Source organism: Neolamprologus multifasciatus, chromosome 7 (assembly GCF_963576455.1).
Source record: "Neolamprologus multifasciatus chromosome 7, fNeoMul1.2, whole genome shotgun sequence".
Classification (NCBI taxonomy): Eukaryota; Metazoa; Chordata; class Actinopteri; order Cichliformes; family Cichlidae; genus Neolamprologus; species Neolamprologus multifasciatus.
This window is the reverse complement of record NC_140445.1, coordinates 66,725,714-66,740,843: the sequence shown is the minus strand read 5'-3', so window position 1 is coordinate 66,740,843 and position 15,130 is coordinate 66,725,714. Positions and strand designations below refer to the sequence as shown.

At 40.2% G+C, this 15,130-nt stretch overlaps 1 protein-coding gene across 4 annotated transcripts in view; it reads right to left on the bottom strand.

Moving 5' to 3' along the window:
* Positions 1-3,827: 3,827 nt before the first annotated feature.
* Positions 3,828-15,130, bottom strand: part of cbfb (core-binding factor subunit beta) — a 33,238-nt gene continuing 21,935 nt past the window's right edge. Inside the window, exons 4-7 of one of the 4 annotated variants that reach the window (XM_085167331.1) lie at positions 14,765-14,881; positions 14,583-14,678; positions 13,542-13,603; positions 3,828-7,319 (exon numbers count right to left, since the gene is read on the bottom strand). In XM_085167331.1, coding sequence (XP_085023457.1) covers positions 13,574-13,603; positions 14,583-14,678; positions 14,765-14,881 — 243 coding nt within the window. In that variant the 3' untranslated portion in view covers positions 3,828-7,319; positions 13,542-13,573. The remainder of the gene's footprint in view (positions 7,320-13,541; positions 13,604-14,582; positions 14,679-14,764; positions 14,882-15,130) is intronic. The other 3 variants (XM_085167332.1, XM_085167330.1, XM_085167328.1) reach the window with 3 other exon arrangements.

The following is a 15,130-nucleotide window of genomic DNA, read 5'->3' as shown; positions in this document are numbered from 1 at the left end:
TCAAGGTAAGCTAGGTTAGCCTTCTTGTGTGAGCTTTTCAAGTGCACTTTAAGGTTTGTGGGATTTTTTTCCCTTTAGAAATGTTCCTCCCTCCTCCCTGACACGCACACATCAATGAAAACTAAACACATTTTTGCTATAAATTCAGTTAATTTTAGTTAGTTTTGTGAACACTCATTATAGTTTTAGTTAGTTTTCCTTTTTTTGTTTTTGTTTTTATTTTTATTTCCGTTAACGAAAATGTTTTTTCACTTCTAGTTTTCGTTATTTCGTTAGTTTTTGTTAACGATAATAACCTTGGACGGGAGTAACTCAGATGTGCTGTTAGCATGTTAGCAGAGCGATGCTAGTGTGAACTGAGGAGCTATTGTCTTGATGTGAGCTTTCTACTCAGGGTTTTTTCTTCCAGTTCAGAGCAGAAATGTTTTTGTTAAGAAACTGGCTGTTGTTTTTTCCACACAATTTTAATTATAACCTAGGTATATTTCTGCTAATGAAATTAGTTTGCTAAGAGCAACAGGGATGAGTCAGTGAGTCAGTTGGGCTTGTGAATCATGATTCACGAGTCAGTAAAGTGATTCTTGAGTATTGAACGATTCCATGATTCGTGCATCACTATCAAAAGTGGATAAAAGCACAAACATTCGTTTGTTTGTCCCTCCAGAGCTGTGAATGTTTTGTTTTTTTGTTTTTTTTAATCCTATCAGCCACTTGAATTTAAACTAAACTAAATTAAGCAACATTTAACACTCTTCTGATGCTCATGTTCCCTGTAGATGCTACATTTGAAGGCTAGTGGTCTACTCAGAACAAAGAGGAAATAAAGTTGGTGCAGGTTTTCATCCAGCTTCTTCTTTATTTTCAAGGAGTAAAACCCTGAAAATGAATGCATACTGTGCCTTTATGAGACAGTCATGTGCTAAATTATTACTGTTTTTTTAAGAAACTGACTAACTCTAACTTCAAACTTTCCTAAATGCTTTAACTGGTCAGCAAAGTGTAGCCATGTCATTTTTCAGAATCAGAATCAGCATACTTTATTAATCATAAATTACATTTATTTAATCATATTATAATAATAAGATGATTTGACTTAACCTCCTAGGACCTTCACATATGTAGACATCACATTTTGGGTTATTTAGACCAAAATACTCAATTTTGCTCTACAAGGGCCTGATATCCGCATACGAGGACATTATGCTGCTACTGTTCTATCGAAATTTTAAACGAATATCCTCATATGTGGCTCTTTTTTTTTCTTAGAAACAAAAATTAGGTAAAAAAAAATTCTGATAATTCTTTGTTTTTACATTCATCAGGTCCCAATCAGCCTAAATATCAAAGAGAAATTAAAAATGCTGCTGTGGAAGAGTTCAGGTCTTAGCAGGTTAAAGCTCTTTATTTTTAAAATAATTTTATACTTCCCCTCCGTGGATTGCAAACGTATTGTGATGGAGGAGTTTGTGTGTCCCAGGGATCCTAGGGGCTATGTTGCCAGGAGCAAAAGCCACAGATAGGCTTTCCCAAGGCTGTGGTTGAGTGGCAAGATGAAGAGCGTTTCAAAAACCCCTGTGGGGCGAGGCACTTCAACAGTCATGTGGGCAGCAAGAGAGAGCTGGGGAAACGGGAACGGGAGAAATGGTGTCAAACTGAAGAGAGAGAGGAGGAAAAGAGAGGAGCCAAACTTTCAACTGATCACAGCCTGATGATGAGTGGTCCAAAAAGCTTCCATTGTGGTGGTCTCAGAATCTAATCGCCTCTTTTTGTGGATGATGTGGCTTTGTCATGTGAAGGCCTCCAGTTCACACCAGAGGATTCACAGCCAAGTGTGAAGCATCAGGACTGAGAATTAGCACCCCTAAGTCTGAGGCCATGGTTCTCAGCTGGAAAAGGGCAGAATGCCCCAAGTGGAGGGATCTCGTTCACAAATGAGGTGAGGGGCAGCGGGAAATTGGCAGATGGATTGGAACCCTGCAGTGCCAATTTACCAATTGATCCATGTTTCTAGTCTCATCTATGGTTATAGAATTTGGGTAGTGACTAAAAGAATGAAAAATGAGCTTTTTTTGAAGTGTTGCTGTTGTTCATGTTTTCCTCTGAAACAATAAGTTCTGTTGGAGCAGCCTTTCAACGCCTCTCTCTGTCTCTGCTAGCAAAGTCGACCCAGACAACAAAGTAAAGCTAGTTTTCAGCTACGAGCCCGACACGAACCCGACGTATTAGCCAGAGGTCCCTTTACTACGGTTCGGAGCCGCGGACCTTCAGTAACAGTAATAAATCACAGCAATAGTACATTCATGTAGTTGTAAACAGCATGATAATATATTAAGTAATCCAAAGCTGAATGAATGTATGTAAACACATTTACATGAGGGCAAACAGATTTCAAGGAAATAAAAAAGCTCAAATTTGAAAGCTTGTGAGTTACTTTGTTCATGTATCAGCTGTTTTATGACGAGATGGATTCTGTTGTTCTATCTTAGAATAGTTTTTGAGTTGAGGAGAATAAAAGAGTATCTAACATTATTTGTACCAGTGTTGTTGTGTACTAAGCACAGATTAATTTAAAAAGTTTTAATTTATGAATTTTTGAGCACATGGTGCACTTGGTTGTAATTGCATAAAAATGTACGTGTAAGGATATAAGAAACCATATTTAATGAGTTACACTGAAAAGAAGTGCTATGAAATAGTAATATAAACAGAAATTTCAATTTTTCTATTAACGGAAAATATCAGTTAATGATACAGAAAATATATTTATAGCTGACGGAAATGTCCGTAAATAGTACAGAGAGTATACTGTAAATCTACAGAAGTTTCCGTTTTATCATTTACAGAAAACTCCGTCAAACTTCCGTAAAAACCCCCAAAATGTACTGGCAGAAAATTACGAGGACATTTTTTGTTTTTCTATGTATTTTTTTCTCCTTCAAGAAATTCAAAACGGCCCCACAGACATTAGTGTAATGGGAAACAGGTCATGCCCAGTCTGACCGCCTCAAGTCGCATTAAGCCGATCGGAGCAGGTACTAATGGAAAAAAGGCTTCAGTAACTCAGGAGGGACACAGTGTAGAGCTGTAACGTCTCCCCATTGAAGGGAGCCAGCTGAAGTGGTTTAGGCATCTTACTAAGATGCCTCCTGGGTGAGGTGTTCCAGCGATGTCCAACCGGGAAGATGTTCTAGGGGATCCACACAGTAGAGAGATTTCAGCCCCTTTTTAAATCAAAGTTTCCAACATTTTGTTTCAAAAGGAATAAACGCAAAAAAGCTGCACAACTTGTCACAAAACTAATTTAAGGTAAAACTCCGTAATTCCTTTTATACTGTCTTAGGCTAATTGGGATATTATTAATATTATTAGTAATAACTGTGTTTTTGCACTGTGCTAAGTTAAAATGTGTGGAGTGAAAAGGTCCTACTTTAGTTTATTTTACAAGGTAATCTGACTGCTCATGGTAAAGGAGAGCAGAGCTATGCTGAAAATAATCTGATGGATCCAACCAATCACAGCAGATGGCCCCGCCCCTCCCTGAGCCTGGTTCTGCCAGAGGTTTCTTCCTGTTAAAAGAGAGTTTTTCCTTCCCACTGTCGCCAAAGTGCTTGTTCATAGGGGCTCATGTGATTGTTGGGTACGTCTCTGTCTGTATTATTGTAGGGTCTACCTTAGTGCCTTGACTGCTGTTATGATTTGGCGCTGTGTAAATAAAATTGATTTGAATGGATATACATATATAGTCTAGGGAAAAACTGACATGCCAGTTTTAGTGATTCAAAGACATTCAACTGCTATATTTAGTTTGAAAAAAAGACATAAACAAATCAAAGAATTAATACAGGTTTATTCTGAAAAACATCCAACATTTTAAATTGAGTATCTCATATTTTCTTTGGGAGGACAAGCTCAACCCTAAAAGAGAGGGAAACATAGACCACAAGCAGGCAGGAGAAACTGAAAGTATGCCCAAGCTGTTAAATATCACAAAGCTGTTGTAAGTATAAATAAGTTAAACACCTAAGAACATAAACAGTTTAGGTAAAAAAAAGAAGAAGAAGAAAAAATGTTTTATGGTCTGCCTTAATGCCTGCATTAAGAAAACTGAGGGATGGACTCCACCTGAGGCGTGCTTATAATTTGATGAGGGTTCACTAAATACAACCTAAATCTTTGACTTGGTTATGAAGTTCCAGTCTTTATCTGGCTAATTTTTCTTTACCTGAGGACACTGTTAAAATCCACAGATATATAATTTCAGATTTGACCATGTGGAAGAAATCCCACATTTATCACAGAATGCTTTATCCAAATTTGGTACACATGCTATCAATTTACAAAAACACAACCTAGTTGAAAATGCCTCATACCTGCTTTTAACACCTACTTCTTACCCCTTCATTGTGCTGTACCGGTTCATTAATGGTTCATTAATGCTCCATTTTTACCATCGCTGACACTGAATGAAATCAAATTCCTGAATCCTGAAATTTTCCAGACTGGCTGCAGCCCCATTAAAACCTCAGCTAGCATTCATGTAAAAGTATGAACACTTCAAACCAGCATCACTTTAACCCCATCTTATGGTACAACCTGCTTTATATGCACATTCAATTACCTCACTCTGTCCCTTCGTCCACTCAGCCTATTCAAAGTCTTCAGTGGCATCTGATTGCTATGTCTCAACTTTTCAACATAACACCGAGCTAAACCCAGACAACATAATCCACCACTTATCCCACTGAAGGTAACCTCAGACAGATCATATATTTTCCACGTTCCTGAACTTATTAAGCACTGAGTCACAAGGTCAGCTGACTTTGGAGGGTATGAGGAGACTAAGGTAAGCATTTCTCTGTGCTCTCAATAGTCTCCAATGGGGGGGGGGGGGGGGGGGGGGGGAGAGAAGACAAAAAAACCTTAGGTTAACGTTATTAAATCCTTTCTTGTATATCTGAAAACCAGAATGTATTTTTTTGTTTTACCTGAAGCAAGGGGAAACAGAGGATGGACTCTCTGTGAAGTTTTGATTAAAAATGAGTCCTTCATCATTTTAAGATCCCAAGGCCTTAACTTAAAAATAACGTACGACTTCATCAAGTCTCTTTTCGTTGTTTGAGTTTAAATTTTTGTTCTTTTTATTTTAATTTAAACTATCATTTCTTAGCAACAACATTACTTCAAAACATCATGTAAAATGTTACAAACGTGGCTTTAAATGTACAAAAACAAGAGTTTTCTAATTTTATGTCAATCTCGACACAACTGCTAACAATGAGAAGAAAGAAAGGCAGGAACAAAGAGTTTTCTTGGTTATAATAATTATAATGAAACCGTTGACTGTACTAAATTTAAAATACATTGGAAACTGAAATAAACTTTCAGCTGCAAAAAATAAAAAAATATGTTGCCTGGTAACAGGACATAAGTTAATCCACAGTCAATGTATTTAACCCAGGAAGTGGATTTAAAAAAAAAAAACTAAAATAAAATAACAACAAATGCAATAAAATAATAACATTAATAAAAGAACATGTGGAAAATAAATCCATCAAAGTCCTCAAACATCCCAAATTTCTGGAAAAGCCTACAGCAGCCGCTGCTGCTTCATAAGAAAGCTGAAAGCTGAACAAAAGCGAGTACATATACAGAAGTGAGAAGTAATATAAAAAGTAAACATCATGACTTTCACACAAACAAAAATGATAACAAAACAAACAAAAAACATCGTCACGCTGTAACAGGACACGGGATGCTAGACTGCATTTAGGTTTTATTGTCCTTTTCTGATGAGGAATCTCTGGGTGACAGATCTGGATGGATGGGTTATATAACTGTTATGGATCAGACAGACGCTCACTGATGAAAACCACATGTCTCCAATATATATAATATATCTTTTATGAACCAATAGAAGAAGAAAAAATCCCAGATTTCGGAGATACATCTGATTCATTAGATTTTTAAAAAAGTCGTTCATACAGGCGACATTTGGTTTGAAAATCTGAAAAGTCCTATAAGGACACAGATCCTTTGTGTCTTTCCGGGTGTGCTCCTGCTGGGATGAGCACTTTGATGACATAGTTTTGAATCACTAACGACTTGCTCTGATGATAGACGGGCCACGTGGGGAACAACAACGAGCAGAGGCAGGCCTGCGTTTGGTTTCATGCATCTAAAGAAAGACCAAGACTGATTGTATCACCATCAATCAAACCCTTGGAAGACAGAAGACACACGGACTGACCAACCCTCTCCAGAAAAACACAGTTTTCCCAGTTGCTTCCCGAGCCACTGATACTGTAGCACATTTGTTGTTGTCTTACCTTCAGATTGTTGCTACCTGTTATTTCACCGTCACAGGTATCTTATGATAGTGATGTTTTCATAGATAATTAACATTACAGTACAGCAAATGCTGTTAAACCCTAGAGCCTGGCAAAATTATCTTAAAAAAAAAAAAAGTTTCCCTCTTCTTTTATTCCCACCCTGCCGCCCCCCCCCCTCCCTCCCCTTTCCAGCAAAGTGAACTTTGGTCTCAGAAAACAGCAGGCTTTAGGACGTGAGCTAGGTATAGTCGGGGTAAACAAGGGCATGCTAACAAATATTAAGTGTTGCACAACACTGAACAATGCAGAAACCTTTTTTTTAATTATTTAAATGTTTTCCAACACCTTTGATGCTGGTAAGCTGTGACCTCAGGCCACAACAAACTCTTTAACTGCTTCCTTCAGCTTCTGCCCTCCCTCCCCTGTAATGACATTAAAGCCCTCTGACAACCACTCTTGCTCTATTTTAACAGTAATAGTAATAGAAAATACATTTTGGTATGCAAAACTAGCCCTATCCATCGCTTTTCTTTCAGACCTGGACAAAAAATATTAAAGCTTTTGAATCTGAATGACATCCGTGTCACATCTACAATATCCTGTAACATTAACTGCTCGTGTTCAACATTTAAATATTCATATAACTACTTTTTGCCCAGGTCCGCTGTGTCCTCTGCCCTTTTTTCGAGGGTTTTTATTCACTTTCAATTCAATCAATTTTCATCTACATTCAAATATTGAAAACAACAAAACGAGTCGCATGTAGAAATGATCACGCGAAACCTTCATCATTAGAAACAACTGATCTACAACTGCAGTTTCATTCAACTCTTTTTCATTTGATTGCATTGAAAGTGAATGGACAGCCGGCACGGGTTCTCGACTCTTCCTCCTTGCATAACTTCCTCCTCCTCCTCCTCAGCGCATCTTGTGTTCCATGTCAGCGTTGGCCATGTTTGAGCCAGGGCTGGGGTCCTGCTGTCGTCTGGACTGGTGAGAGAGAGGGATAAAAGGATGGAAGAGGGGGAAAGAGAATGTTCAGACGACAGGAGGAAAGAGATGACAAGGAAGGGATGAGAGAGAAAAAAGACAATAAATTAAGTACAGATTTCTCCAGTCTGGGGCGAACTCCAAAATAATGCCAATGCCCACAGACTCCCAGATTAAAACAGAAGTAAACATATTTACAGCCTTTCACTACAACCACCTTTATAAATCTTCTTTAACACTTAATTAAGGCTTAACGTTAGGAGTTCACCTTCATCGCTGTAAACATTTGTGTTGTTGGTGATTTATGCAATCATCTAATGCAGCGGTCTCCAACCTTTTTTGCACCACGGACCGGTTTATGCCCGACAATATTTTCATGGACCGGCCTTTAAGGTGTCGCGGATAAATACAACAAAATAAAACTAGTACCGGTACCGAAAAAAAGAAGATTTATTCATAACACACGTGAAAAGACCCAGGAAAACCGAGTAAACGATAAAAACGATAACAAAATAACGCTGAAAACCCTGAAAACCATATATTTCACATCTGAGCCTCAACTCTCGTGGCCCGATACCAGACGACTCACGGACCGGTACCGGTCCGAGGCCCGGGGGTTGGGGGCCGCTGATCTAATGCAGTGACATGCCAGAGGCTCCAATTAACTTATAATAGTGTTTTATGTAGCACTAATTACAAGCCGTGTCTGCATACTGGACCCATACAGTCTATGATTGCAGCTCGCTAACGTTATCTGATAACTCAGCCTCTCTCGTCCAAATATGGCCACCTCTGACCTGCCCCCAGCACCATGGCTACAGCAAACATGCCCAGCTTCACCTGAGGTAAGAATCTTTACAGAGTCTGATTTCTATGTTGAAAAGACTCAACAAAAGAAAGTTGCAATACCCCAAACTGCCATTAGAGGTACTCAGAGAGCTTCATTACAGCACGACTGTGCTGCTGTTTATGCACTTTACCGATGTTGATATTTTAGTTGAGGTAACTGGCAGACAGGCAGGCAGAGAGATAAACTGGCTGACGCAGACAAACACACTAACAAAGCAGATTATTGGGTCACCAGCAGAAACGAGAGACGAGGCCTTTAAAAATATGTCACCGCGTGTTTGTTGCGCCGTAGCATGGTCTCTTGGTGTAAAAACAAAAAAACCTGTGGTTGTAGGTTTACATTGAAGTGATAGCTGGGGGAGTTTAGCAGGGGTCAACTGAGAGCAAGAAGGGGGAGAGGTGAAGCAGAGAGCAGAGCAGACAGAAATGCAGACAGAGATAGTAAAGGGGTTGCTTAGTTCAAGTGGAATGTAGTTTGTGTCATCTCAGTGACTCACGATAATAGCAACATACACGCAGTCACATGCACACACACACACACACACACACACACACACACACACACACACACACACACACACACACACACACACACACACACTATGTCATGCTACCATTTTAACTCCTCTTAGCCAGACTGACTCCAGGCCCTGTCAGTCTCCTCTGGAAAGCTTTCTGTTGGTCTATCAACGCTGCTGCCATCAAATATTAATGCGCGGCTCGTTTAGACTGACTTGAATCAAAGCTGAGTTAATTGATCACACAGCACCATCTGTGCCATGTGCGTAAGTACTCCCCAGAAAATGTCATATTGGATTATTCTGTCGCTTTTTTCAGAGCCAATCGGAGAAACCCAAAGAAAACTGGGATACTGAGGCAAAAAGTTTGGGTTGAACTCGATCGCTATTACAGATAAACCATCATGACTCGTGTTTTAGATGCAAGATGATGTAAAACATTAAGAATAATAAGCACCTTTAACAACGGAGCACATAATGTAACTATTTGTGTTTACTTGGCCAGCTGTTTACTTACAGAGTTGTGATGCAACTTGTTTCCAGTGCCTGCTTGTTGGTAGTTAAAAACCAGTTACAATCATAGTTACTGCTATGAAGCAAAGGTCATTTTCAGAAATGCTCTCACTGAATCTGCTCTGGGATCTTGGACAATTATCAGATCACAAAACGAAGAGCACCGGGAATGACGTGATGCTTGTTTACGTGTATGTGATGAGGAAGAAGACTTTTGTTTTGGTGCTCACATTATTTGGCTGAGCACATGTTGCTGCTCTGTGTTCTCAGTGGTCAAACTGAAAAATGAAAAACAAACTGTTCCCTCCAACATTAACAGCACGTAGCAGTTAATTATGTGACTAAACACACCTTCGTTTATCCAAAATCTCAGGAAACGAGCAAGATTGTAATCAGACAGCGAGAGCTTGAGCGAGTGTTTCTCTGCAGAAGGGAGTGGTCCTCAGTAATCACGAGGCCAGAAGAGCTCTCTGTATCGATCCACGTAAAGATGCGAGCCTTCTGTACCACTATAGGCTGCTTAACCACAACTCAATAGTGTGTCAAGCGTGCACACGTGCGTGTTTGTGTGTGTGTGTCTTGATAAACTTGGAGCAAATGTGCTGTATCTGCGAGTTTGTGCACGTGTGCCTGTACAGTATTTGTGTGTGTGTAAGTCAAAGCAGGGGGTCTGATGGCAATCAATACTAATGATATATTAATGCTTTTAGTGGCAGCTCATCATTCACCACCGAATCTCTCTGCTCTTGGCGTGCACGTGTGGCTGTGTGTGGATGCGCTTGTCTAGCTATCCTAGTGAGGACCCGATTGAGTTTAAACCGCTGACGTGAGGACATGGTAGCGAAGCGGACCCTCGGCCAGCCGTCACATTTTCACACGTCGGGTGTAGGTTTGCCTTAAAGTGAGAATAGAGGCTTTCACTGAGGGCGGTGCAACAGATGTGCATGATCGCATGTTTAGGATTTTGCTATCACTCACCCGGCTAAACAGGCCGAGTGCATAAAGAGGCTTTTGGTTGGCGTGTGCTCGAAGGCAGCCTCTCTCGATTCACTCTGCTTTTGAAACTAAATTCTGTTTGAACTGATCTGAAACAGCAGCACTGTCCCTCACATCAGTGAACACAATCACAAACACACAACCACCTGGACAGCAACAGCTAAGCGTGGGGTTTTTGGCAGCGCGTTTATATTTTGGAAAATCACATTTGTGCAGGGAAGAGGACCGGATGTTTGTCAGGCGAGTTCTGTGGCGTTCCTGCTCTCGTCCCATTAGTCTGCTGTACATTAGCTCATTTTATCACATAATGTAACCGGACTGGGAGATGGATCAGCGTGCATCAGGATTTCACAGGATCCCGATTCCCACGTTTCAATTAGAACGTCCAGTACATCCAAAGTGTCAGAGCTCCGATCGATTCACTCAAACAGACGTCAGCACCAAGATTATTATCGTTAACGAAAACTAACGAAATAATGAAAACTAGAAGTGAAAAAACATTTTTGTTAACGGAAATAAAAATAAAAACAAAAAAAGGAAAACTAACTAAAACTGTAATGAGTGTTCACAAAACTAACTAAAATTAACTGAATTTATAGCAAAAATGTGTTTAGTTTTCATTGATGTGTGCGTGTCATACAAGAGTCAAGGGTGAAAATGAAGTTTAGTTTCCAGATTTTGTTCTTGCTGTGTCTCATTATGCCAGCAGGTGGCAGCACGTTAGTCGAGTCGTCTGTGTTGCTGCTCCGTCCACGCGCAGAATCATGTCAGGAAAAGTCGGGAGCCAGAGTCCAGTTTGGGATTACTTTGAATATGACTGTGTTTTGGATAAAGCAAGTGTCTTGTAGTGGAAACAGACAAATTATGAGGGACGTTTCTAAAGGGAAAAAAATCCCACAAACCTTAAAGTGCACTTGAAAAGCTCACACAAGAAGGCTAACCTAGCTTAGCTTGAGAAGGTAAGGGAGCACACTCAACCCTCATCCCCAGAAAACAGAAGCTAACCCCAGGCAAGGCAGCGTGATGCATCCCGAGACAACAGGACGGGGATATCTACACAACTGTGTGAGTCAATTACCTTCAAAAAGTTTATCAATTCACTTGAACCAAAATTACGAACACCCGGTGCTGCGAGAGTTAATAGTCTCATTGGGTCCAATTCAATTCAATTCAATTCAATTCAATTTTATTTATATAGCGCCAAATCACAACAAATGTCGCCTCAAGGCGCTTCATAGATACAGAGAAAAGCCCAACAATCATATGACCCCCTATGAGCAGCACTTTGGCGACAGTGGGAAGGAAAAACTCCCTTTTAACAGGAAGAAACCTCCGGCAGAACCAGGCTCAGGGAGGGGCGGCCATCTGCTGCGAGATATACATTTTATAGTTGCCTGGTATCAATGGTTGTTCATCTGCCTTTATTTATTTATTTAAAGAACCCATAGGTGGGAATGTGAGTTGTCTGTCTCTGCGTGTTAGCCCTGCGACAGACAGGCGACCTGTCCAGGGTGCAGTATGGTAGCTGGAATAGCAACATACCCAAGGATGAGCAGAATGACTGATATGATGAAACTGGGATTTTGTTACACTTAATTATTGCAAACACAACTAAAACTATAACTGAAACTAATCAAAACTAAACTGAAACTAAGGATTTTCAAAAAAATAAAAACTAAACTAAACTAGCAAACAATTGGTAAAAACTAATTAAAACTGATATAAAATTGAATCTGAAGTCAAAACTAAATAAAAATAAAAACTAATGAAAATTGCAAAACTATTAAAACCCTGGTGAGGACTGAGTGTTTGGACGGCGCATGTGTAAAATAATATTATTTGTGCAGGAGCAGCAAAGGGCGAGCCGATGCATTATTTATATGAATGTACTCACAGGGATAGCTAAACAAACCACGTGTGTGTATGCATGCAGTATTGCATGTATTGCTTATACATCCATCATTGTGACAGGCACCCTTTGACCTTGAGTAACTGGAATATTGCTGCGTTTGGATGAAAAATGTGGTGTCGGCCAAAACGACTGGTCTTTTATATTCAATCAGCATTCACAGCAGAAAAAAGACATCAACGTTTTGCTGCTGATCTATTTGAAAACTTCTCAACTCAAAGTTGGAACATAATTTTCTTAACTTACTAATCTGCCTGATCTTCTTATCATCGTGTGTTTTGCAGTGCAGGTGAAACAATCACATTTCACTCCCATTTCTATTTTGACAAAAAAGGAAAGAAACGAGAATTTTGCCTCAGCTCGTTTTTTTCTTTCTCTTCTGTCGGAGAGAAGAAGAAATTAACTTTGCCTTTGAAGCTCAGACAGGACAGCGAGATAACTCGATCACCAGCTAACGAGACACAGAGAGTTACAGAGAAAGAGAGACAGATGGAGAGGTGGAGTTCAGACCACAGAAATGCAGAGGCTGAATCTGTGCAGCTATTCAGCAACACTCGTCGGGCACACCCAGAGAAAACAACACAAAGCTCACAGCGCTGTGGCTGCTGTTCATAGCAACTCTACAAAGATTCTTTTGGAAACAAGAATTGAAATGACTTGTTGTAAAATCATCTGTGGGGCTTTTAGATAGCCATGAGCTATTATCATTTTATTATTGATTTATATTATTTTGATCTCCATATGTATGAAGCTAAGCTTTATACGTTATGATTCACATATATTGATAATAATAGCAACAATGTACTGATGTGCTCCGTCTCAAACGTGCGTTTTAGTAACATGACCTTCACGTGCGATCACTTTACTGTACAGTGGAGCCGTTTCCATCCTCTGATTGCCGATGTGTCCAAAACATTTTAAATATGGAAACCAACGCGTTTATACATCGTGTTAAAGAAGCTAGTGATGGTGCTTCTACTGGTTTAGGGAGCGACACAAGGTTTCCTTTTTCTGCCGCAGCCTCGGGGAAGCCACGAGCTCAGTCACATAAAACCTGGATCAAATCTTTCTTTCTGTTTCACACGATGACGTTCAGCCTCTTTTCTTTCATTTCTGCAGCTGAGCCGGCTGCGTGTCTCTGCAGACTAGCTCTGAAACATGTGCTCACCGAGTCTCTCACACCATTCAAGCAAACACAGTAAAATTATAGGAATAAAATTCATTGCAGAGCATGCACATGAACACACACACACACGTACGGTGTGGAAATAAAAACATAGAAAATGCTGCAGGTGCTGAGAGACACACACAGACATTAATGGACAAAAACAAGAATACACAAATGAAACTGTGGACACACACACACATGCACGCACACACACGAGGTGGTTTAGTGCATGACAGTGTGATAGATGGTGAGAAATGAAGGACACAGACCCTGTTCTTTTCTGCTGGCTGTCTGTGTGTCATCAGTCCCAGATTTTAGAAACCACAGGGTCCTAAAAAATAAACAATTTGGGTTCATTCGGAGGGCGTCAACTTGGGAAGGATGCCACTGATCTCCCCAAAGCCTTGCTGGGAAAGTGAGTTTGTCTCAAGCAATGAATTTTTGGGACACTTTCAAATTTCAAACCTACAGTTTATACCGTCTACGTGCAGGTCAAAGGTCACATTTGAACTGCTAAAATGAACACATCACCTTGTTTTGCCAAGTTTGCATCAATTAAACTCAAAGGAATGCACAAAACGAGCAAACTACTTTCCCTTCTGAGGCTTTTGGGAAACCTGACAAAACTGTAGTCATTCAATAGTTCATGAATATCAAGTCAGATCAATTATCAGATTAGGATTACCGCCGAACTGATCATGCACTAAACCTACGGTTCAAACTACAGAAATAATCTTTAAAGAAAAAGAACAATAATTACAGAACACAAGCACACATCACACAACCCCAAGCACTAAGCAAGGAAAGCGATGCTACAAATTTGATGCTGCAGATATATTTTACACTCTTAATACTTTTCTACTTTTAATGCACTTTGATACTTTTCTACTTTCAGCGTCTGAAAGCATCTGTGAGAAAATTCAGCAGAGGATCAAAATCATTTTCAGAGTTGCAAACAAGAAAGTGCACTACAAGCAAGCTGTGCTGGTGATGCTGTTTGCTCTGTGCAGTCCTGCAAAGCCAGTCTGTAACATAAAAAGGAGCCTTTTTGCCTTTTAATTCTCTTTTTCACACTAAAATGCACCGTAAAAAATAATTACACGTCAAGCTTTGTTGCGACTTCCAGAGCTGCAGTTTGTGTTCACTGCACTGCTACTGTAGCATCACTGAGAGGCCAGCATGACTGAAACTACTGCAGAGAGGTTTTTTGTTTTGTTCACCACAACAGACTCATTTGGCACTGGCTTTGCAAGACTGAGAAAGATTTCAAGATAAAGTCTATAAATAGTTGGCGATCCCTCGTCTCTCACCTCTAGATCCTCTCTGTGCGATCGCTCTCTGTCCTCAAAGTCTCTCGTCCTGCGTCGAGCCTCTTCGAACGCGGCCTGAGCCAGAGCGTCCTCGTGCTGCGAGCACAAACGACAACAAAGAAAGATCGTAGTTGGTTTCCTGGCGAGGAAAAGATTTGAGTAAAAAGTAGAGCTGCTGATACCTGTGCCCTTTCATCATCGTACTCCAGATATCCCATCCCATCCAGCCTTTGTAGGTCGATCCAGCCTTTCCAGATCACACACACGCCGTTCAGGATCATAGGGGCCTTTAAATAGACCTGCAAGGACAGCGCGAGAGCGAACCACATTAATGTCCACATTTTAAATAGCAACCAATATGTGCTGTGACTTTGGTTAAGTATCTGCAGCGCTGATGGTGTTGTTCAAAATCCTCTCATGTAATCACAGTTACATCTACGCTGTTAAGGCAGATGGCAGTGAGTCATTAAAAGTACATCAGTTCTTTCTGAATCACACAAAGATGTGTTATCTGCTCCTCACGACAAAAATACAGGGCGTGCACGGAT